At 53.5% G+C, this 18,849-nt stretch overlaps 1 protein-coding gene across 1 annotated transcript in view; it reads left to right on the top strand.

Moving 5' to 3' along the window:
• COL27A1 (collagen type XXVII alpha 1 chain) overlaps nucleotides 1-15,862 on the top strand; it is a 129,860-nt gene extending 113,998 nt beyond the window's left edge. Inside the window, exons 49-61 of the mRNA XM_056138693.1 lie at nucleotides 853-960; nucleotides 5,400-5,453; nucleotides 5,955-6,017; nucleotides 6,196-6,249; nucleotides 6,386-6,421; nucleotides 6,517-6,534; nucleotides 6,711-6,746; nucleotides 7,252-7,278; nucleotides 7,692-7,757; nucleotides 10,559-10,727; nucleotides 11,300-11,409; nucleotides 13,384-13,602; nucleotides 14,749-15,862. Coding sequence (XP_055994668.1) covers nucleotides 853-960; nucleotides 5,400-5,453; nucleotides 5,955-6,017; nucleotides 6,196-6,249; nucleotides 6,386-6,421; nucleotides 6,517-6,534; nucleotides 6,711-6,746; nucleotides 7,252-7,278; nucleotides 7,692-7,757; nucleotides 10,559-10,727; nucleotides 11,300-11,409; nucleotides 13,384-13,602; nucleotides 14,749-14,895 — 1,107 coding nt within the window. The 3' untranslated portion in view covers nucleotides 14,896-15,862. The remainder of the gene's footprint in view (nucleotides 1-852; nucleotides 961-5,399; nucleotides 5,454-5,954; nucleotides 6,018-6,195; nucleotides 6,250-6,385; nucleotides 6,422-6,516; nucleotides 6,535-6,710; nucleotides 6,747-7,251; nucleotides 7,279-7,691; nucleotides 7,758-10,558; nucleotides 10,728-11,299; nucleotides 11,410-13,383; nucleotides 13,603-14,748) is intronic.
• Nucleotides 15,863-18,849: the final 2,987 nt, after the last annotated feature.

The raw sequence follows: 18,849 nt of genomic DNA, 5'->3' as shown, positions 1-18,849 counted from the left end.
CCTGCAAGGGCTGTTCTATCTCTCAAGGTGCACAGTTGTTGTTGTCATTTTTCAATATGACAGCATCTAAAAATATGTCTACACAATCTTTGTTTTTTTATTGAATCGCCATGAGATCCACAGTTACAAAGCTGTTCGTGGTTGGGTTTCAGTCATACAGTTAATCCAACACTCAGTTGTTTTCTTTAGAGCCTGTTACTGCACTTTTACTGTAGCACTGTCCTCCCGTTGTTCATCGATTTGCTTGAGCGGGCATCAGTAACGTCTCCATTGTGAGATTTGTTGTTACTGTGTTTGGCATATCGAATACATCACAGGTAGCTTGCCAGGCTTTGCCGTGCAGGCAAGATACTCTCGGTAGCTTGCCGGGCTCTCCAAGAGGGGCGGAAGAATTGAACCTGGGTCGGCCATGTCGGCCACGTGCAAGGCAAACGCCCTACCACTGTGCTATCGCTCTAGCCCAAAGCCTGTTACATTAAAAAAAAAAAAGAGGGTCCAGAGTGATAGTACAGCAGATACAGCATTTGCCTTGCATACAGCTGACTGGGTTTGGTCCCCAGCATCCCATATGGTCCCCCGAGGACCACCAGGAATGATTCCTGAGCGCAGAGCCAGGACTAACCCTGAACATTGCCGGTGTGACCCAAAAAGCCAAAAAAAAAAAAGAGGCTAATGCATGGGTGCGAAGGAAGAGGTGGTGGAGGTGTATAGGTGGGAACTGTGTGAGGGTGCAAAGTGTGGAGGGTGGAGGGGGCAGGGGAGGAAAGGGAGCCCACTGCCCCTGGCTCACATTGTTCCCCTTCCCTGCAGGGACTGCTCCAACTGACTGCCCGTTTGCTGTGTTTCTTTCAGGGTGAAAGCGGGTTACCTGGGCAGCTGGGCCCCCCTGGCAAGCGAGGGGTCGAGGGCGGAACAGGGCTTCCTGGGAACCACGGGGAGCCTGGCTCCAAAGGCCAGCCGGTGAGTGAGCTCCAGGATGACGCGTATGCTGCTCACAGCCCAGCCTCATGCACGCTCAGCCTGCTCGGAGTCGGGGGCACAGGTCTCACACACACACACGCACACACACACACACACACACACACACACACTCACACTAGCAGCAGATACCCTAAGCTGTGGCAAGGTGGGCTGGAGATAGGTATCTGTGCACTCCTTTGTCGACAAGAAGGGGATGGTCATTGCCAGAAGCCAGGGAAAACTTCCCCTTGGTCCAAGCCTTCTGTGGTGCCCACCTTCATCCTGTCCTCTGACCCAGCAATGAAACTCAGCCTTGCCCTGGGGGAAAAAAAGGCGGGGGGCGGGGGGGGGGTGTTAGCAGCCAGGGCTGGGAGCGAGCCTGGTGAACAAGGAACAGATGCATCAAGAAGATACAAATACCAAGTTGTCCAAATGGTCTAATTAAAAACAGATCAAGGGTCTGGAGAGATAGCACAGCCACTAGGGCACTTGCCTTGCCTTGCAGACCCGGGATAGATTCCCCGCCCCCCACCCTGACACCTGATATGGTCCCCCGAGAACTGCTAGAAATAACTCATGAGCACTGAGCTAGGAGTAACCCCTGAGCAACACTACGTGTGGCCCCAAAAAGCGAATAAAAAGCAGACCAGGGGTCACGAACATGGCTGAAGGGTCAAGGCACATACCTTACACCCACAAGTCTGCGAGTCTGATCCCCAACACTATATGGCCCCACTCCCCACCCCCAGCACCCTGGAAGCCCCAGTTCCTCTGTGCCTGGGTAGCACCTCACTGCCAAACCCTGGCATTGAATTATCTGTCCTGCTGGGACCAGTGTCACTGGGAGTGGGCCCTGAGCCCTCTAAACAGTGCTTGGGAGTACCCCCTCCCCAAAATCCAGATGATTATATAGGATACAAAAGCAAGATCCAATTATAGTTGCCACAGAAACCTACTTTAAGCATTAAAAAAAAACACATGTTCAAGTAAAGGCATGGAAAAACACAGGCAGCGTGAATACTCAGGAAAAGAAGCTGAAGTAGCTATTTTAATAGCAAGTACGCAGATTGCCGAGCAGAGATGATTGACAGTAATGAAGAAGTTTCTTTCATAATAAACAGGTTGTTTAATCAAGGTAGCTTAGAAACCTAAATCTTAGGTGTGTGCAGCTAATAATAGATATTCAAAAGGCACTTAACCAGAACCAACAGCAGTATAAGGAAAAATAGACAAATCCTCAGTTAGAATCAAAGACTTCAGTACATTTTTCTTGGTGACTTACAGAAGAGGTGGACAGAGGGTCAGGAAATGAGATGGAAGAACCGGAGCATTATTAACCATCTTGACCTCGTCAACCACATAGAACCCTAGTCCCAATGTCTGCAAGATACAGATGTTTTTTCCAGGCCATGCAGAATGTTTACCAAGACCAATCATATGTTGAAAGATTCAACTCACAAAAAGAATGTTTATCAACCATCGTTGGCAGGAAATTCAGTAGCCAGTGTTGGAATAATTCATGGGTCAAAGAGGATAGCTGCAGGGAAGTATTTGAGTCAAATAAAAGTGAAAACACAGCATCTCAAGGGCTGGAAAGGTAGTTCAGAAGTTAAACCACTTGTCTTGCATGTAGTTGTGGTCATAATGGTTCAGATCCTGGCACCGTACATGGTCCCCCAAGCCACCACCAGGTGTGGCCCCTGAGCACAGAGCCAGGATGAGCCTTAAGCACCTCCAGGTGTGGCAAGGAAGGAAGGAAGGAAGGAAGGAAGGAAGGAACTTGATAACAAGCACAATGAAAACATAGTTATGGGGATATTGGTGGTGGGGAATGTGCACTGGTAGAGGGACGAGTGTTTGATCATCGTGTGATTGTAACCCAAACATGAAAGCTTGTAACTATCTCACGGTGATTCAATAAACTTTTTTTTTTTGCTTTTTTGGGTCACACCCGGCAGTGCACAGGGGTTACTCCTGGCTCTGTGCTCAGGAATTACCCTGGAGGTGCTCAGGGGATCATATGGGATGCTGGGAATCGAACCTGGGTCAGCCGTGTGCAAGGCAAACGCCCTACCCGCTGTGCTATTGCTCCAGCCCCTCAATAAATTTTTTTAAAAAAGAAAAGATGTAGTTAGCATCATAGTTAAAAGGGAAGGACTTTCTCCTGAAGATCAGAAATAAACCAAGATATTCTTTTCACTTCTGTTGAACGCTGAATTACATTGGTGTTCTAACCAATGCCACCAGGCAAGAAAAATAAATTAAGGACATTCATTTCAAAAGAGAATCAAAAGTTTTCATTTGTAGAGGAAATTATTATCTATGTAGAAAATCCAGCGAAATCTACAATGAAGCTATTGAATAAGTGGATTTAGCAAGTTGGCAGGACACCAGATCGGTATGCACAAATGTATTACAGTTCTGTATACTAGCAACAAGTTGAAATTTGTAATCTAAAAAAAACAATTATCTTCACAACATAATTAACATCTGAAATACTTAAAAATACATTTAACAATAAGTTTTCTTGCCTGGTGGCATTGCTTAGAATGCCAATGTAATTCAGTGTTCAACAGAAGTGGTTGAAATGGATATTTTGGCTTATTTCTGATCTTCAGGAGAAAGTCCTTCCCTTTTAACTATGATGCTAACTGCATGTTTTCATTGTGCTTATTATCAAGTTATGGTTATTCCCCCCCACCCCCACCCCAGATTTGGTTGGTTGAGAGTTTCTGTCATATGTGGAGTTGCATTTTGTCGAATGTTTTTTCCATATATCCTGGAATAATCCAATGATTTTTCTTTTTAGTCTGCTAATATGCGAATTACACTTATTTTTCAATAGTATTAATTCACAAATCCCACTTGATCCTGACTTATTAGCTATTTTGTGTATCCTTTTGCGTATCTTGTTTTTATTGATAAAGATTTTGTCTCAGTAGAAACTAGCTTCCCGGTTCATTTGGTTGTTTCACAATTCTATTAATGTTGTTGGTCTTATCTCTCCCCTCCCCACCTCACTTGCTAACCTTAGTTCTACTGTCAAGGTCCAAGGGTTTGTTTTCACTGGACACTGTTCATTCCCTTTCTTCATTTCTTTTATACGCCACAAAATGAATGAGATCATCTGATATTGCCTTTCTCCCATTGACTTATTTTGCTGAATAAATGAATGACACCATTTAGTTCCATGCAGGTTGTAGCAAACTCAACTTTTCTTCGGGTTATTTCTAGAGCCTGGCTATTGTAAACAGTGCTGTGCTGAGCATGGGTGTGCATATACCTTTCCAAATTAATATTGTAATACTCTTGGCATAGGTGCCAATGAATGGAATTGCTGGGTTCATACAGTAGTTCTAGTTTTAAGTTTCTGAGGAGTTAATTCTGTTTTTCCATAGTGATCGAACCAGATCATAATCCCACCAATAGAAAATGGTGGTTCCCCATTTATGTGGATCCCCACCAACACTGGTTCTTTTTGGTACAGACCATTTTCTCTGGTGTGCGGTGACAGATGATTCTTGCTTTTATTTTAATTTCCCTATTCATCAGAGCTGATGAGTGCTGTGTCATCGGTCAGCTATATGTCTTTTCAAGGAATTATCTGTTCAGTCCCATTCCTCAATTTTTGATGAGGTTGCTTTATTTAGTTCTGTGAGTGCTTTATAGATCTTGTACATTAGCCCTTTGTGTGGTATAGAACTCTTTTCTTCCATTCACTGGAGAGTTCATTGTAACGGCTGCCTCTTTCACAGTTCCACATTTTGATATGTTGTAATGTTCTCCCTCCCTCCCTCCTGGCTCTGCACTCGGGAATTACTCCTGGTGGTGCTCGGGGAACCATATGGGATGCTGGGGACCAAGCCCGGGTTGGCCGTGTGCAAGGCAAACGCCCTACCTGCTGTGCTATTGCTCCAGCCCCAGAAGTTTCTTTCAAAGTTAAGTCAGGACCTACCGAGTGAGTCACATCTTGGAAATCGCCTGCGCCTGATCTGAATCTAGCACACTGCACCCACAACTGTGTGATTTAGAGCACATCCCTGCCCTCTCTGAGCCTCAGCCCCCCCATCTGGGGGAGAGGCATACAGTGCCTCCCTGGGCTGACACGGGAGCATGCCTGTGTCATGTAAGCTCTGACGATGGGCTCACAAGCAGGGAACGACTCCTCCACAGAGCTTGGAGGGGAGGAGGGTTGAGAAGAGCCTCTTGGGTCCTTTCTGACTTTCTGGACATTCTCCGCGGAAATGCCGAGTGTTCTAGAACATTCCTCCATGAGCTACCCTCACCGTTTCAGCTGGCAGAGGAGTAGATGATCGAGCACCTGTCCCCCAGACTGGTCAGCCATCTGGCTTGGTTGTGCGGGGGAGGCAGCCCTGGGGGGCCGGTTACGGGCAGCCTTGCTCCCCGCACTCTCCCCTCTCATTCCATTCTCCCTGCAGGGCGACCCTGGCGAGATGGGCTTCCCGGGAGTGGCCGGCCTCTTCGGACCCAAGGTACGCCTGCCCTGCCCCCTCTTCCTGCCGGGGTTGCGTCCACCCACCTCCCTGCTCACGCACCTATCCTCTTATCCCACGTGTGCAGTTGAGCTGGAAGAATGCTCACCAGGACTGAGCTGGCCCCTGACGTGGCCGTCTCGCACCCGGGCCTCCCCAGCCCAGCAGCTACGGGCTCTAAGCTCAGGGCCACACTTTACTGGCTCTGTTGTCCTGGTCATTCCAGGTCTTGGTTTCCTTCTCTGGAAAATGGGCACAATAATGCAGAGGGTGATGACCAGCCAGGCCGGAGGAAGGCGCCCCCCCCCACACACACACATACACAGCACCCCGACACCTGCAGCAGAACCCTGGGTAATTGCCGCTCTACCCAGCCCTTCCCAAGTCCAGCCTCTCTCCATGGGGCAACTGGAGGCTGGCCAGCCCCCCCAGGGTACTAGGGCAGGGGCAGGGCCTCTACCCAGAACCTCCCAGGCACCGTCCTTCCTCTGCCTCCTGCAGGGACCCTCTGGAGACATTGGCTTCAAAGGCATCCAGGGTCCTCGAGGGCCTCCGGGCCTGATGGTGAGTGCCCGCCCTCCTGGCCTGCGCCAGCCGGCCTCCTGGAGTCCCAAGCCTCTCTCTGCCCAGTGTCTGACTCCCTTTCTTCTCGGCTGTGACCTGCTCCGCTCTCCCCCGGGACACCCCCTCATGACCTCCCATGCTGGGGCGAGCACCCAAGAACCTCTCTCTGTCTCCGCAGGGAAAGCGAGGCATCATCGGGCCCCTGGGGGGCCTCGGGCCTTCTGGACACCTGGTAGGTGCAGGGGCAGGGCACCAGGGCCCCCGCACTTCCTGGTCTCGGTGACTCGGGGTGCCGGGGATCCCCAGTTGGGATTGGGAAGTGGGGTTCCCCACCAAGCTGCCTCTCACTGGGCTGTGCTTTACTGCAGGGTCCAAAGGGTGACAAGGGCAGCCGAGGGGACTTGGTAAGTGGCCACCCAGGGGACTTGGGGAGGTGGGAGACAGAGGGGGCCAAAGTGGGTGGCGGACTCTGACCCTCTCCCCACTTTTCTCCCTGCAGGGACTACAAGGTCCGAGGGTGAGTGGGCTGGGGGGAAGAGCAGGTGGGACTCTGGGCTCCGTGTCCTGACTGCTGATGACCCCGGGGACTTGGCTTCGCGTGGGGGTGATGGGAACCTGGGGCTCAGGGCGTTTTGGGGCGAGGGTGGTGGGGGTGGAGCTTTGAGCAGGCCTCATGTGCGTCTCTTCCTCCAGGGTCCTCCTGGCCCCAGAGGGCAGCCTGGCCCGCCGGTAGGTAACTGCTCAGCGCCCAACACCAGAGCAAGAGCTGGGCCTGTGCCAATAGACTCGGCCCTTGCGAGCTTGTGGTAGTCACTGATTTGTAGGAGAGTGTAGACCAGCCCCAGTGGGACCAGCATCCATTCGGGCGGGTGTAGACCAGCCCCAGTGGGATCAGCATCCGGGCGAGTGCAGACCAGCTCCAGTGGAACCAACATCCGGGTGGGTGTAGACCAGCCCCAGTGGGATCAGGGATCCGGACGGGTGTAGACCAACCCCAGTGGGATAAGACATCTGGGCGGGTGTAGACCAGCCCCAGTGGGATAAGACATCCTGGTGAGTGTAGACCAGCCCCAGGGGGATCAGGCATCTGGGCGGGTGTAGACCAGCCCCAGTGGATCAGCATCCAGGCAAGTGTAGACCAGTATGGAATCCTTGTGCCTGAGAGTCCCCAGCTGCGGGCCGGCTCTGTTGCACCCCTCACTTCAAATCCTGACCCACCCTCCCTCTCTTGCAGGGTCTCCCGGGGAGCCCCGTCCTCTTTGTAAGTCAAACATTTCCTGTTACCTTTTGGATTCAGTGGGGCGGGGGTGGGAGGAGGCCAGGATACAGCCAGAGGGTCAGCTCTAGCCTTGGTGTCCCTACTGGACCCTGGTCTGGAGGCAGCAGGAGGAACCCTGGGTAGGGGCGCAGGAAGCCTGGGCTGTCGCTGAGCCGGGAAGGGGTTGACCTGGGGCTTCCAGAGCAGCCCATGGCCGGGAGGCCGCCCGTGGACTTCTCACAGCCCCGATGGGCAGCTGGGAGCTGACCATGGGGCCAGGAGGGAGAGGCTGCAGGGGTGACTGCATTCTGCATGGGGAGAAGCGACTCTGCGGCAGGCATCTCCCATGGGACCCCCCTTGAGGGTCTGGGGGACCCTGGGGTGCAGGACACGAGCTCCAACTTCTTTCCACACAGCAGCAAGATGACCTCGGCGCGGCCTTTCAGACCTGGGTGGACACTCGCGGAGCTCTGCAGGCAGAGGTACGGATGGGGCGCTGCAGTGGGACCCCATGGGGGCTCTGCCGTTGTCTCAGTGGCCTGTGTCAGCCACGGAGGGGGGCCGGGGAGTCTCTGGTGGAGATTCGGCACGGACCGGGTTCCCTCACCAGCACCAGCCAGAGCCAAGTCTGGGAATGACCCGCGTTCTTCTGCTTCTCTCAGGAGGCCTCTTGGCGGCCCCTGCCTACTGGAGAGCGGGGCTCACCGGCCCGAGCCCCCGCCGCCGCGTCCCACCCCCTGCCCTGAGCAGCAGTGCACGCCGAGCTGGTGTTTCTGCTGAGACCCTGGCCCTGGCCACTGCTCCAAGGGCCCGCCAGTGCCCTGGTCTGACCTGTCAGGACCCCGTGGGGGCACCCGGTGCCCCTCGGCCCAGACCTCCCGCAGACACCTCCCCATGCCTCCGGCCGGGGACGTTGGTGCTGAGCCATGTTCTCTGGCTCACAGCCCGGGGAGAGCCCACATGGACGGCCCCGCTCCTGCCTTCCCCCACGGGAGGCCCCGGCTCAGAGCCCTTCCCCTCTCACCTCGGCCGCCTTGGCTTTCCCTGCAAGTGCTCCCTCAGGGGGCGTGTGCTCTGCCGAGCCCCCCTCCGTGCAGCTCTGGAGGGTGGCGCCTGGAAGCTTCTTTCTTTCTCGAGCGTGTCCTGCTGACTGGCCCCTGGGAGGGGCCCGGCCCTGCCTCCTCCTCCTGCACGTGCAGCCCCCATGCTGGCCTGGAGCCACCTGGGAGGAGGCCTCAGGGGGCAGAGCCCACAGCTGAGCAGTGCTGTCTGCTCCCGTCACACGGCTGCTCTCACTCGCATGTGTGCACACACACACAGTCACACACGACACACATACACGCACACAGCCACACACATCCACTCACACACACAGACACACAACACACATACATACACACAGTCAGACACATACATTCACACACAAACACACACTCACACAGTCACATATACACACACCTGCCCACAGTCACACACACATATCCACTCACACACACAGTCACACATACACACATACATGCACACAGACACATACACTCACACACAATCACACATACACTCACACCATCCATATACACACATACACACAGTCATACACACATCCTCTCACACAATCACACATACACTCACACCGTCACACACATATATCCACTCACACACAGTCACACATACACACATACATGCACACATTCAGACACATACACTCACACACAATCACACATACACTCACAGTTCATATACACAAATACACAGTCATACACACATCCACTCACACACAGTCACACATACGCATACACCCACAGTCACACACACATATCCACTCACACATAGTTACGCATACACACACAGTAACACACACATCCTCTCACATACACAGTCACACACAACACATACACGCACACAGTCACACACACATCAACTCACACACATAGTCACGCATACACACATGCACGCAGTCACACGCACATCCACTCACACATGCAGTCACACATACATGCATAGTCACATACATACACTCACACACAGTCACACATCCACTCTCACATTGTCACATACACACATACATGCACACAGCCACACACATCCACTTTACACACACAATCACACATATAATACATACACTCACACATGGTCACACACATTCATGCACACAGTCACACATACATCCACTCACACACAATCACACACACAACACATATACACACAGTCACACATTCACACACATACCTGTCCACAGTCACATGTATATCCACTCACACACACAGTCAAACATACACACATACATGCACACAGTCACACACATCCACTCACATACACAGTAGCACATACACACACAGTCACACACACATCCACCTAAATGCATGGTCATACATATACACACACTCAAACACACAGGTACACATATGCACTCACAAACACATGTACACACATTGACTCACATACACAGTGACACACATACTCATATAGTCACACATACACACATATATACACACACAGTCTCACACATGTACATGCATACACACAGTTACACATGGACACTCACATACAAACACAGACACACACATGGAGCTTGGCTGGGACTTGTAGTTGATGTAGTTGATGTAGTTGATGTAGTTGCTGGGGTCCAGGGTCCAGTCAGAAGCAATGTATCCCTCTCTGTGCCTCTCCTTCTCTCTCCTCTGTGTGTGTATGTGTGTGTGTACGCCTCTCTCTCTGTCTCTCTCTGTCTCTGTCAGTCTCTTTCTGTGTTTGTCTCGCTCTCTCCCCCTCCTCCCTCTGCCTCTGCCTCTCTCCTTCTGTGTGCAGTTCTGTCTCTCCCTCTGTCTCTGTCAGTCTGTCTGTCTGTCTGTCTGTCTGTCTCTCTCTCTCCCCTTCCCTCTCCGCACACACTGGAGGCAGGAGGACTCCCTGCTCTGTGCTGTTTCCCTGAACCCTGGCAGGGTCCCTCCCATCCAGGGTCACCCGAGACCCCTCCCCCAGCGGCCTTTCCCCGGGCTGTGTCCTGGATGCTCCTGCCTGTCCCCTCCCACTGCAGGGGCCCCAGGCAGGAGCAAGTCCCCACACATGCCCCCTCTGCACCTTGCCAAAGGGGTTAGCCTGCTCCCAACGTGCCCGCACGCGCTGTCCATCTTGAGCCCCGACACGGGGGGCTGCCTGCTCTCAAGCCCCCCCGGGCCCGGGCCCCCAACCTGCCCCTGGGGTCCGCGCGCTGCCTCTCGGGTGGTGGGACTGGGCTGCAGGTCGGGCCTGACGGGGCCCCTGGCTGTCCCTGTGCTTCCGACAGGGCTACGGCCACGTGGACCGGCTGGTGCTGGACCAGGCAGGGGAGATCTTTAAAACCTTACACTACCTCAGCAACCTCATCCAGAGCATTAAGACGCCCCTGGGCACCAAGGAGAACCCGGCCCGGGTCTGCCGGGACCTCATGGACTGCGAGCAGAAGATGGCGGACGGTAGGGTCAGCCCCGAGTGGCCAGAGACAAAATGAAGAGAGAAGTGGGGGCAGGGAGCAATAGTACCGCAGGGAGGCGCCTGCCTTGCATGCGGCTGACCCAGGTTCAGTCCCCGGCGGCATCCCATACAGCCCCCCGAGCCCCACCAGGAGTGACCCCTGCGTGCTGAGCCAGGAGTCAGCCCTGAGCACTGCTGAGTGCGGCTAGACAAATTAATAAACATAGGCAGAAGTGGGGCCACTGGCCTCCTCTTTCAGCTTCCCTGAGGAAACTAGTGGGGCCAGACTCCCTAAGCTTGGAGGTGAAGCCCACTAAGGATCACCCCTCATGTGCTAGGAGGACTGGCTCTCTCTCTCAACCTCAGTATTCCCTTCTGTGAAATGGGCTTTTCAAGGGCAACCCCGCTGAGTGCAGAGGGTTTGCTCCCCTTCTGGGCTCCCCAAGCCCCATTTCTGTTCCCCCTCCCCAGCTTCATGCATAGCTGGAGGCCAAGGGACTGGAAGGTCCAGGGTCCACCTAGAACACCAAGCCCAGGGCCCGTCCCCCACACCTGCACCCTATACTGCCCGCAGGTACCTACTGGGTGGACCCCAACCTCGGCTGCGCCTCCGACACTATCGAAGTCTCCTGCAATTTCACGCATGGGGGGCAGACCTGTCTCAAGCCCATCACGGCCTCCAAGGTATGCCATCTTCTCCCAAGCCCATTATGTATCCCTGTCGACTCCCCACCCTGGGCTCCCTCCCTCTCAGCCCTCCACCTCCTTTCAGTCACCACCAAAGCAGTGGGGCAGTCACTGCATCCTTGTGTTGTCATTTGCCCTTAGATGCTCCCTTCTGTGTATCTTTAAGTCCCACTGGTGAGAGATTGCCCTGTGTCTCCCCTGAGAGATCACTGTGTCTCCTCTGAGAGATCACTGTGTCTTCTAAATGAGAGATCACTTTGTCTCCCATGAGAGATCACTGTGTCTCCTTCGTGAGAGATCATTCTGTCTCTTCCCTGAGAGATCACTGTGTCTCCCCCGTGAGAGATCACTGTGTCTCCCCCTGAGAGATTGCCCTGTGTCTCCCCTGAGAGATCACCCTATGTCTCTCCCCTGAGAGATTACTCTGTGTCTCTCACTTGAGAGATCACTGTGTCTATCTCTTAAGAGATCACTGTGCCTCCCCCTGGGAGATCTCTTGTCTCTCCCCTAAGAGATTGCTTTGTGTCTCTCCTCTGAGAGATCACTGCGTATCTTTTCCCCTGAGAGATCACTGTGTCTCCCCGTGAGAGATCACTGTTTCTCCCTGTGAGAGATCGCCCTGTGTCTCCCATCCCCCCACCTCACTTCCCCCATCAAGACAGCCTCCAGTCCCATCCACACATTGGGAAATTGCATGATTTGTCCTTTTGTCTGCAAAAATTTGCTGCCATTTTTCACCAAATAATCACCCTACTCCATTTTTAAATAATATTCACACTTTTGTTTTGTTTGGGGCCACGCCCTGCAGTGCTCAGGACCTCCTCCTCCTTCTCTGAGCTCAGCGATCACTCCTGTGGTGCTCCACGGATTCTGTGGGCTCCTAGGGATCAAACCCAGGTCTGCCGTGTGCGGGGCCCTCCCCACTGTGCTCTCGCTCTGCCTCAAGGCACTGTTCTTAAAAGAAGCTCCACGCATTTTGGCAAGGGGGCTGGTCAAGGGGGCCAGCCTGAACAGCCCTGGGAGTGGATCCCGCCAAGCACAGTCCTGGGAGTGACCCCTGAGGACTGCCGGGAGTGGCCCCCAAACCTAAAAACAGTATCAGACAAATTCCACAGAATGGTCACGCTCCACTCATTCGGGGGAAAGTGGCATCTAGAGGTGCTCACAATGCAGCCGTCTTGATCCGCGCTGAGTTTAGGGGGCTTGGGGCCATGTACCTGCAAGCCAGGAAAGGGACCTGCGTGGGGCGTGGCCTCTCCCCCCAGAAGTCCCCCCTTTGGGCCTTGGGGCTGCAGGGGCAGCCTGTCCTTCGCGAGTGGGTCCCTTCATGCAGTGCCCTGCTCTGGCTGCATCCCGTCCCTTGGCATCCCTCAGGGGGGCGCCATATTCCCCCCCCAAGGGTAGAGAGTCTTGGGGGGGGGGGGCAGCCTAAAGCGTTCCCTGGGTGCTGACGCTGAACAGGCTGCAGGGCTCAGCGGGGAACATGGCTGCCCCCAGCCCCCCAAACCCAGGCCTTTGCCGGCTGCCTCAGGCTCAGAAGCCATGGGGCAAAGCCACCCGACAGAGGGCAGAGGCAAGAGCGGACACCTGGGTCAGCAGTATGATGGCCTTCGGGTCACACATTTCATCTCACTTCCGGGTCACACACCCCGCCCCCCAGTGAATCTGGGGGCACGGAAAGATCCAGAAGGCTCTCCTCGCTTTCCGGGTGCTGCTGGAGTCTCTCTCTCTGCGGGGAAGAGCCTCTTCCTCTTCAGGCCTCTGCATCCGGCTCTGGGCCGAGAACCAGGACGGGTGGGGGCCAGGTGAGGGCAGGACCTGCAGCTGGGCCCTGGCAATGGGACAGGCGCCCACTTCAGCGGGATGCACACCCAGGAGCCCGACCGCGAAAGGCCAGTGAGCGGAGGGCCTGTCCCTCCCGAGATCAAGGCCTCTGACCCACCCACTTGTGTGTCTCCCCGCGCTCCCAAGGTCGAGTTTGCCATCAGCCGGGTCCAGATGAACTTCCTGCACCTGCTCAGCTCCGAGGTGACACAGCACATCACCATCCACTGCCTGAACCTGACCGTGTGGCCGGCGGGGACTGGGCAGGCCCCTGCCAAGCAAGCCGTGCGCTTCCGGGCCTGGAACGGGCAAGTCTTTGAGGCTGGCGGCCAGTTCCGGCCGGAGGTGTCCGTGGACGGCTGCCAGGTAATAAGTGTGGGGGGCCCCCCAGGCGGAGGCCAGTGCGAAAATCGGCTTTTGTTTTAAAGGTGTGCACCTCACCATTTTCTACTGTTAGTGGGATGTATAAACTTACCTTTCTGCCATCACGTTCGCAAAATTTGCCCCTTTCCACTTTCTCTCAAGGAAAAATCTAGTTTTCTGACCTGGCAGATGCTGTTTTTATTTTCAAGGCTGGTTGTAAGGGAATGTGTTTCTATCTTGTCGTATCTCCATGTTGGCCAGGCTAATTTTTCCTTGTCCGTGTGTGTGTGTGTGTGTGTGTGTGTGTGTGTGTGTGTGTGTGTGTGTGAGATTTTCAGATGTCCCAATATGGGATGAATTTTTTTAATTGAGAGACAGAAAGCTGTCAAGAGGCCAAAAAAATATAGGAGTAAATAAAATTCATACTGTTGTAATGTTAGTAGGGATGTAAGAACCTCAACTCTCATACAAAACTATTTGGGAAAAATCATTGATAAAGGCTTTCTGGATAGCAACTATATCTATTTTATATCTGTATCTACCCATCCATCCATGCATCCATCCATCTACTCACTTATCCCTCCATATAGCTAACCATCCATCTATCCTACCACCCATCCACCCATAAACCCATCTACCCATGCATCCATCTACCAGACCATCCATCCATCCGTTCACCCATCCATCCATTCATCATCTATCCAACCATCTACCCAATCCGTCTACCAGTTCATCCATCTATCTATTCATTCATCGACCCATCTATCCATTCATCTACATCCACCCATGCACCCATCTACCATACATCTCTCCACCCATTGACATGCCCATCCACCCATCTGTCTGTTCACCCACCATCTGCCCACTAGCTAACTGCTTATCGCGATAATTTGATCCAACCCTCCTACTTCTAGAGTTTTTTGCAGGGAACAAAAGTGATCACCAGGTTTTCACCACAGTGGTGCCCTTTGCAGGCCGGAAGTCACCCACCAGGACCCAGACCACCCCAAGTGGGTGTTCCAGTTGAGCCCTGGGTGGCCATGCCAGCTTGTCAGCCCAGGTGGTAGGGAGTCTCATCAACCAGGTCCCTTGGATGATGCCATCCGTGACTGGGAGGATGGATGCGTGCTCTTGTTCCGCCCCTCTCAGGTCCAGGATGGCCGCTGGCATCAGACACTCTTCACCTTCCGGACCCAAGACCCCCAGCAGCTGCCTATTGTCAGCGTGGACAACCTCCCCCCTGCCTCATCAGGGAAGCGGTACCGCCTCGAAGTTGGACCTGCATGCTTCCTCTGACCCTGACCTCCTGGCCCCTGAGGGCCTCGTGGGGGAAGGAGGAGGAAGAGGAGGCAGCACGGGAGAGTCCCCAGGGGCAGGTGGGCCCAGGGACAGTAGTCCGGAACAGACCAGGCTGTTGTCTGTGCCGAAGAAGGGGTGGAAGTGGCAGGGAAAGTGGGGTATTCATGGGGTCCCAGTTCAACCCCCCCGTAGACCCACCCGAGAACCAGCGACGGCGAATCTGGGCCTGCAAGCCACCGGTGCCAGAGAACCAGGCCGGTGGCCGCTCCTTCCTGCCCCCGTGTCTCATCTGAGGAGCCCCATGATCAGGCCAGCAGGAGGGGAGGGGTCCCTGTCGGCCGGTCGCCGCCAGGGAGCGTTGATGTGCAATATTAGCGAGGAGAGGGAGAAAAGAAGCAGAGGAAAGACAGAAGTATATATATTTTATTTAAACTAATTCAGAGGAGGTGGACGACTGTTTGCCTTCGCCTGGGAAAAGAGTGAGCGGATGAAAGAGCAGCCGGGGTGGGCTGTGGGGCAGGAAGCCAGGGGCACCAAAGGGGGGCTTTGGTGGAGGCCCTCAGGTCAGGGGGGAAGGCTCCCTCCACTTCCCACTGTGAAGTTGCTGGTGCTCACGATTTTCTCATAGTGTCTGTGATTATTTTTTATAAGGGAAAAATTAAAACCAGCCTATTTAAGAATCTGAAGGTGCTACCATTTTTTTGCCACAGACCTTTGAAGCTACATTTTTGCCAGGGGGAGTCATTCCAGTCCTTCCCTCTCCCCTCCGACAGACCAGTTGGGGAGAACTTTTGCCCGTTTTTCTAGCATCTCCCTCATACTCATCAGGTAATTCGTGACGGAGGGGGGGATGGAAGCAGGAACAGAGGGAAAAAAGAAAAAGAAAAGAAGCAAAGTCAAAATGAAAAATTTTTAAAAATTTAAAAAATAAATTAAAAAAAAAACCCTACCTGAAACAGCAGAAGTAGAGAGATTTACCTTTTAACTTATGGACTCGGTGATGTTTATCCTCTAAGTCACAGGCAAGCCTGAGCAGGCAGGACCTTGGCTTGGCCTTTCCCATGTTGGTAGGAATCCAGGCTAATTTAGGAGGGTTTCCCCCTGGCCCATCAGGGAACTGCAGGCAGCCTTCACTCAAAGGCTGCAGTTCCTGGCCTTGAGGCGGAGCAGACATCAGGACTCACATCACAAAGCCATGCGCTGCCGTCGCCATTGGAGCAGGGTCTGCCAGGGGCAGCCCCTCAGCCTGATTCTTCCGCCGCCCATCCATTCTCCAGCGTCCTCAGCTCCCAGGGTCCAGTGGAGAGAGACTTTGGGGACCCTCAGAGTGGAGCCCCAGGAGGGATATCCCATATCCTCGGAGCTGCGCTCCACCTGCCAACCAGCCCGCACCCAGCTTGGCTCTCAAGGCCGTTGTTATTAGGGAATTATTTTTCTAGGAGGGGATATTTTATGTGAACGTCTCTGTGTGTCTTCCTTCCCCAAGCTGTGTCTCTTTGGGAACTGCATCGGATTGCCCTTATTTAATACCTCACTCTCCGGATACTCCTTGTTCCCCTGGCCCCGCACCCGCCCCGGCTGGGCACTTTTCCGTGGCAGCTGAGCCGCAGCTGGGCCCTACGCAGTTGGCCGCCTCCGCCGGGCCTGTGTCTCGTCCCGGGGGCACTTCTGCTATGCTTGTTAGTGTCTCTCCCCCTGGCGCTGTGCTAGGCCCCAGTGGGTTCCATTTCTCCTTTTCCCTTCTGGATTTTAAATAAATATTTAAAACTGAGGCAATGGAACGGCGTTGCATCCGTGTGCTTCTTGGAACAGCATCAGGTGGCTTCCGATTGGACTGAAGGGTCGGGGCTAATGCCCAGGGGATGCCCTGCAAAGGGGGTTATCCCCTAAAAGTGGGGGTGGGGTGGGGGGGAGAGGCAGGAAAGAGGGACTTCCTGGGGGTGGGGTGAGGGCAGGCGTGACAGCGAGGAGTCCAGCTTCTACCGTGTCTTCATCTCTTGTGACAGCACAGCGGGGCCCGGAATAATGCTTTATTCATCATTTTAACACATCATGATGCAAAGATCCCAGGGCAGGAGACTTAGGACAGGGAATAAGGAGCTGGTCTTAACATGTGGTCAGCCCCGGTTCCATCCTTGGCAACATGCGGTCCCCAGAGCAATTCTTGGGGTGGCCTGTGCACTCCCCAGCATCACAGGGCCTGAGCAGTACCACACCCCCGTGCTTTTACATTAGCCCATAAGTGAAATGAGTCAGAAAGAGAGGGACAGACACAGATTGACTGCACTCATTTGTGGAATATCACGGTCGGTCACGGTCCTCCCGTTGTTCATCGATTTGCTCGAGCGGGCCCGGTAACATCTCCATCATGAGACTTGTTGTTACTGTGTTTGGCATATTGAATATGTCACGGGGAGCTTGCCAGGCTCTGCCCTGTGGGCGAGATACTCTCGCTAGCTTGCCGGGCTCTCCGAGAGGGGCAGAGGAATCGAACTCGGGTTGGCCGTGTTGGCTGCGTGCAAGGCAAATGCCCTACCGCTGTGCGATAAAGTAACATAATAGGAGACTCAACACTTAAGAATAGTCGAGATGGGGGTCAGGAAGATCACTTCATGGCTTGGAAGCTGATCTCATGTGCTGGGGAATAAGGAAGCTGGGATGGAGAAGGGATCACTAAGAAATAATGGTTGGAGGGAATCGCTTGGGATGGTAGGCGTATGCTAAAAGTAGACTATGGACCAAACATGATGGCCGCTTAGTACCTGTATTGCAAACCGTAACACCCCAAAGGAGAGAGAGAGAGTAAGAGGGAATATGCCTGCCACAGAGGCAGGGGGTGGGAAGGGATGGGGGTAGGCGGAGGGATATGGGGAACATTGGTAGTGGAAAATAGGCACTGGTGGAGGGATGGATGGGTATTCGAACATTGTTTGACTGAAACGCAGTCATGAAAGTTTGTAAGTCTGTAACTGTATCTCATGGTGATTCGTTGAAATAGAAAAAAATATATAAACCATTAGCCCAGTTGCCTGAGAATCCCCAGAAGGATCTCCTGAGCACTGTCTGGGCAATGCCCCCCCCCCCCAACATGGTCCTGTTCTGGCCAGAGATACATCCCCACTCCCACTCTTTGGATTTTCTTGGGGTTCTCCAATTTCCTCCTCTACCTCTAACACATGCAATGTCCAGTGGGGATGGAAGTGGGAGTGGAGTGTCCACTGACAGAAGGGTGAGAGTCCGGGTCAGGGTTAGGGGGATGCTTCCTGGTTCGCTGAGCTGTGGAACAAGCCTCAGCCCCACTAATCTTGAACTGGATTTAGTAGGTGGGAAAGGAACGACGAAATACTGAGGATGGCAAGCTCTCTTCTGACGAGTGTCAAGAGTAGAAGTGTTGGTGCCATTGTTTCTTTTTTGTTTGTTTTTATTTATATATTTATTTTTATTGAATCACTGTGAGCTAGACCCTTACAAAGCTGTTCATGATTAGGTCTCAGTCATACAGTGTTCCAACACCCATCCCGCCACCAGTGCACATTTCCCAGCACCAGTATCCATCACCCCCCAACCCCAACCCTGCCTCTATGGCAGGCACCTCTCTCTCTCTCTCTCTCTCTCTCTCTCTCTCTCTCTCTCTCTCTCTCTCTCTCCCTCTCCTCCTCCTCTTCCTCCTCCTCCCTTCCTCTTCCCACCCTTTGGGCATTATGGTTTGCAATACCAATACTGAAATGTTATCAGGAATATGGCTTTACCTACTTTTAACGCTCAGTTATTGTCCAACGTGATCATTTCTAGCTATTATTGTCATATTGTTCCTTTCTCTAACTTACCTACCCTCCGCCCCTCACCCCCCCACCCCACACACACACACACACACACACACTTGTAGTTGATTCCAACCATTGACCAGTCCTCCTAGCCCCTGTTTTCCCTGATGGGGTCTTTGGTTAGAAG

The sequence above is a fragment of the Sorex fumeus genome, unplaced genomic scaffold (genome assembly GCF_029834395.1).
Source record: "Sorex fumeus unplaced genomic scaffold, SorFum_2.1 ptg000129l, whole genome shotgun sequence".
Classification (NCBI taxonomy): Eukaryota; Metazoa; Chordata; class Mammalia; order Eulipotyphla; family Soricidae; genus Sorex; species Sorex fumeus.
This window is presented reverse-complemented; position numbering and strand designations above follow the sequence as displayed.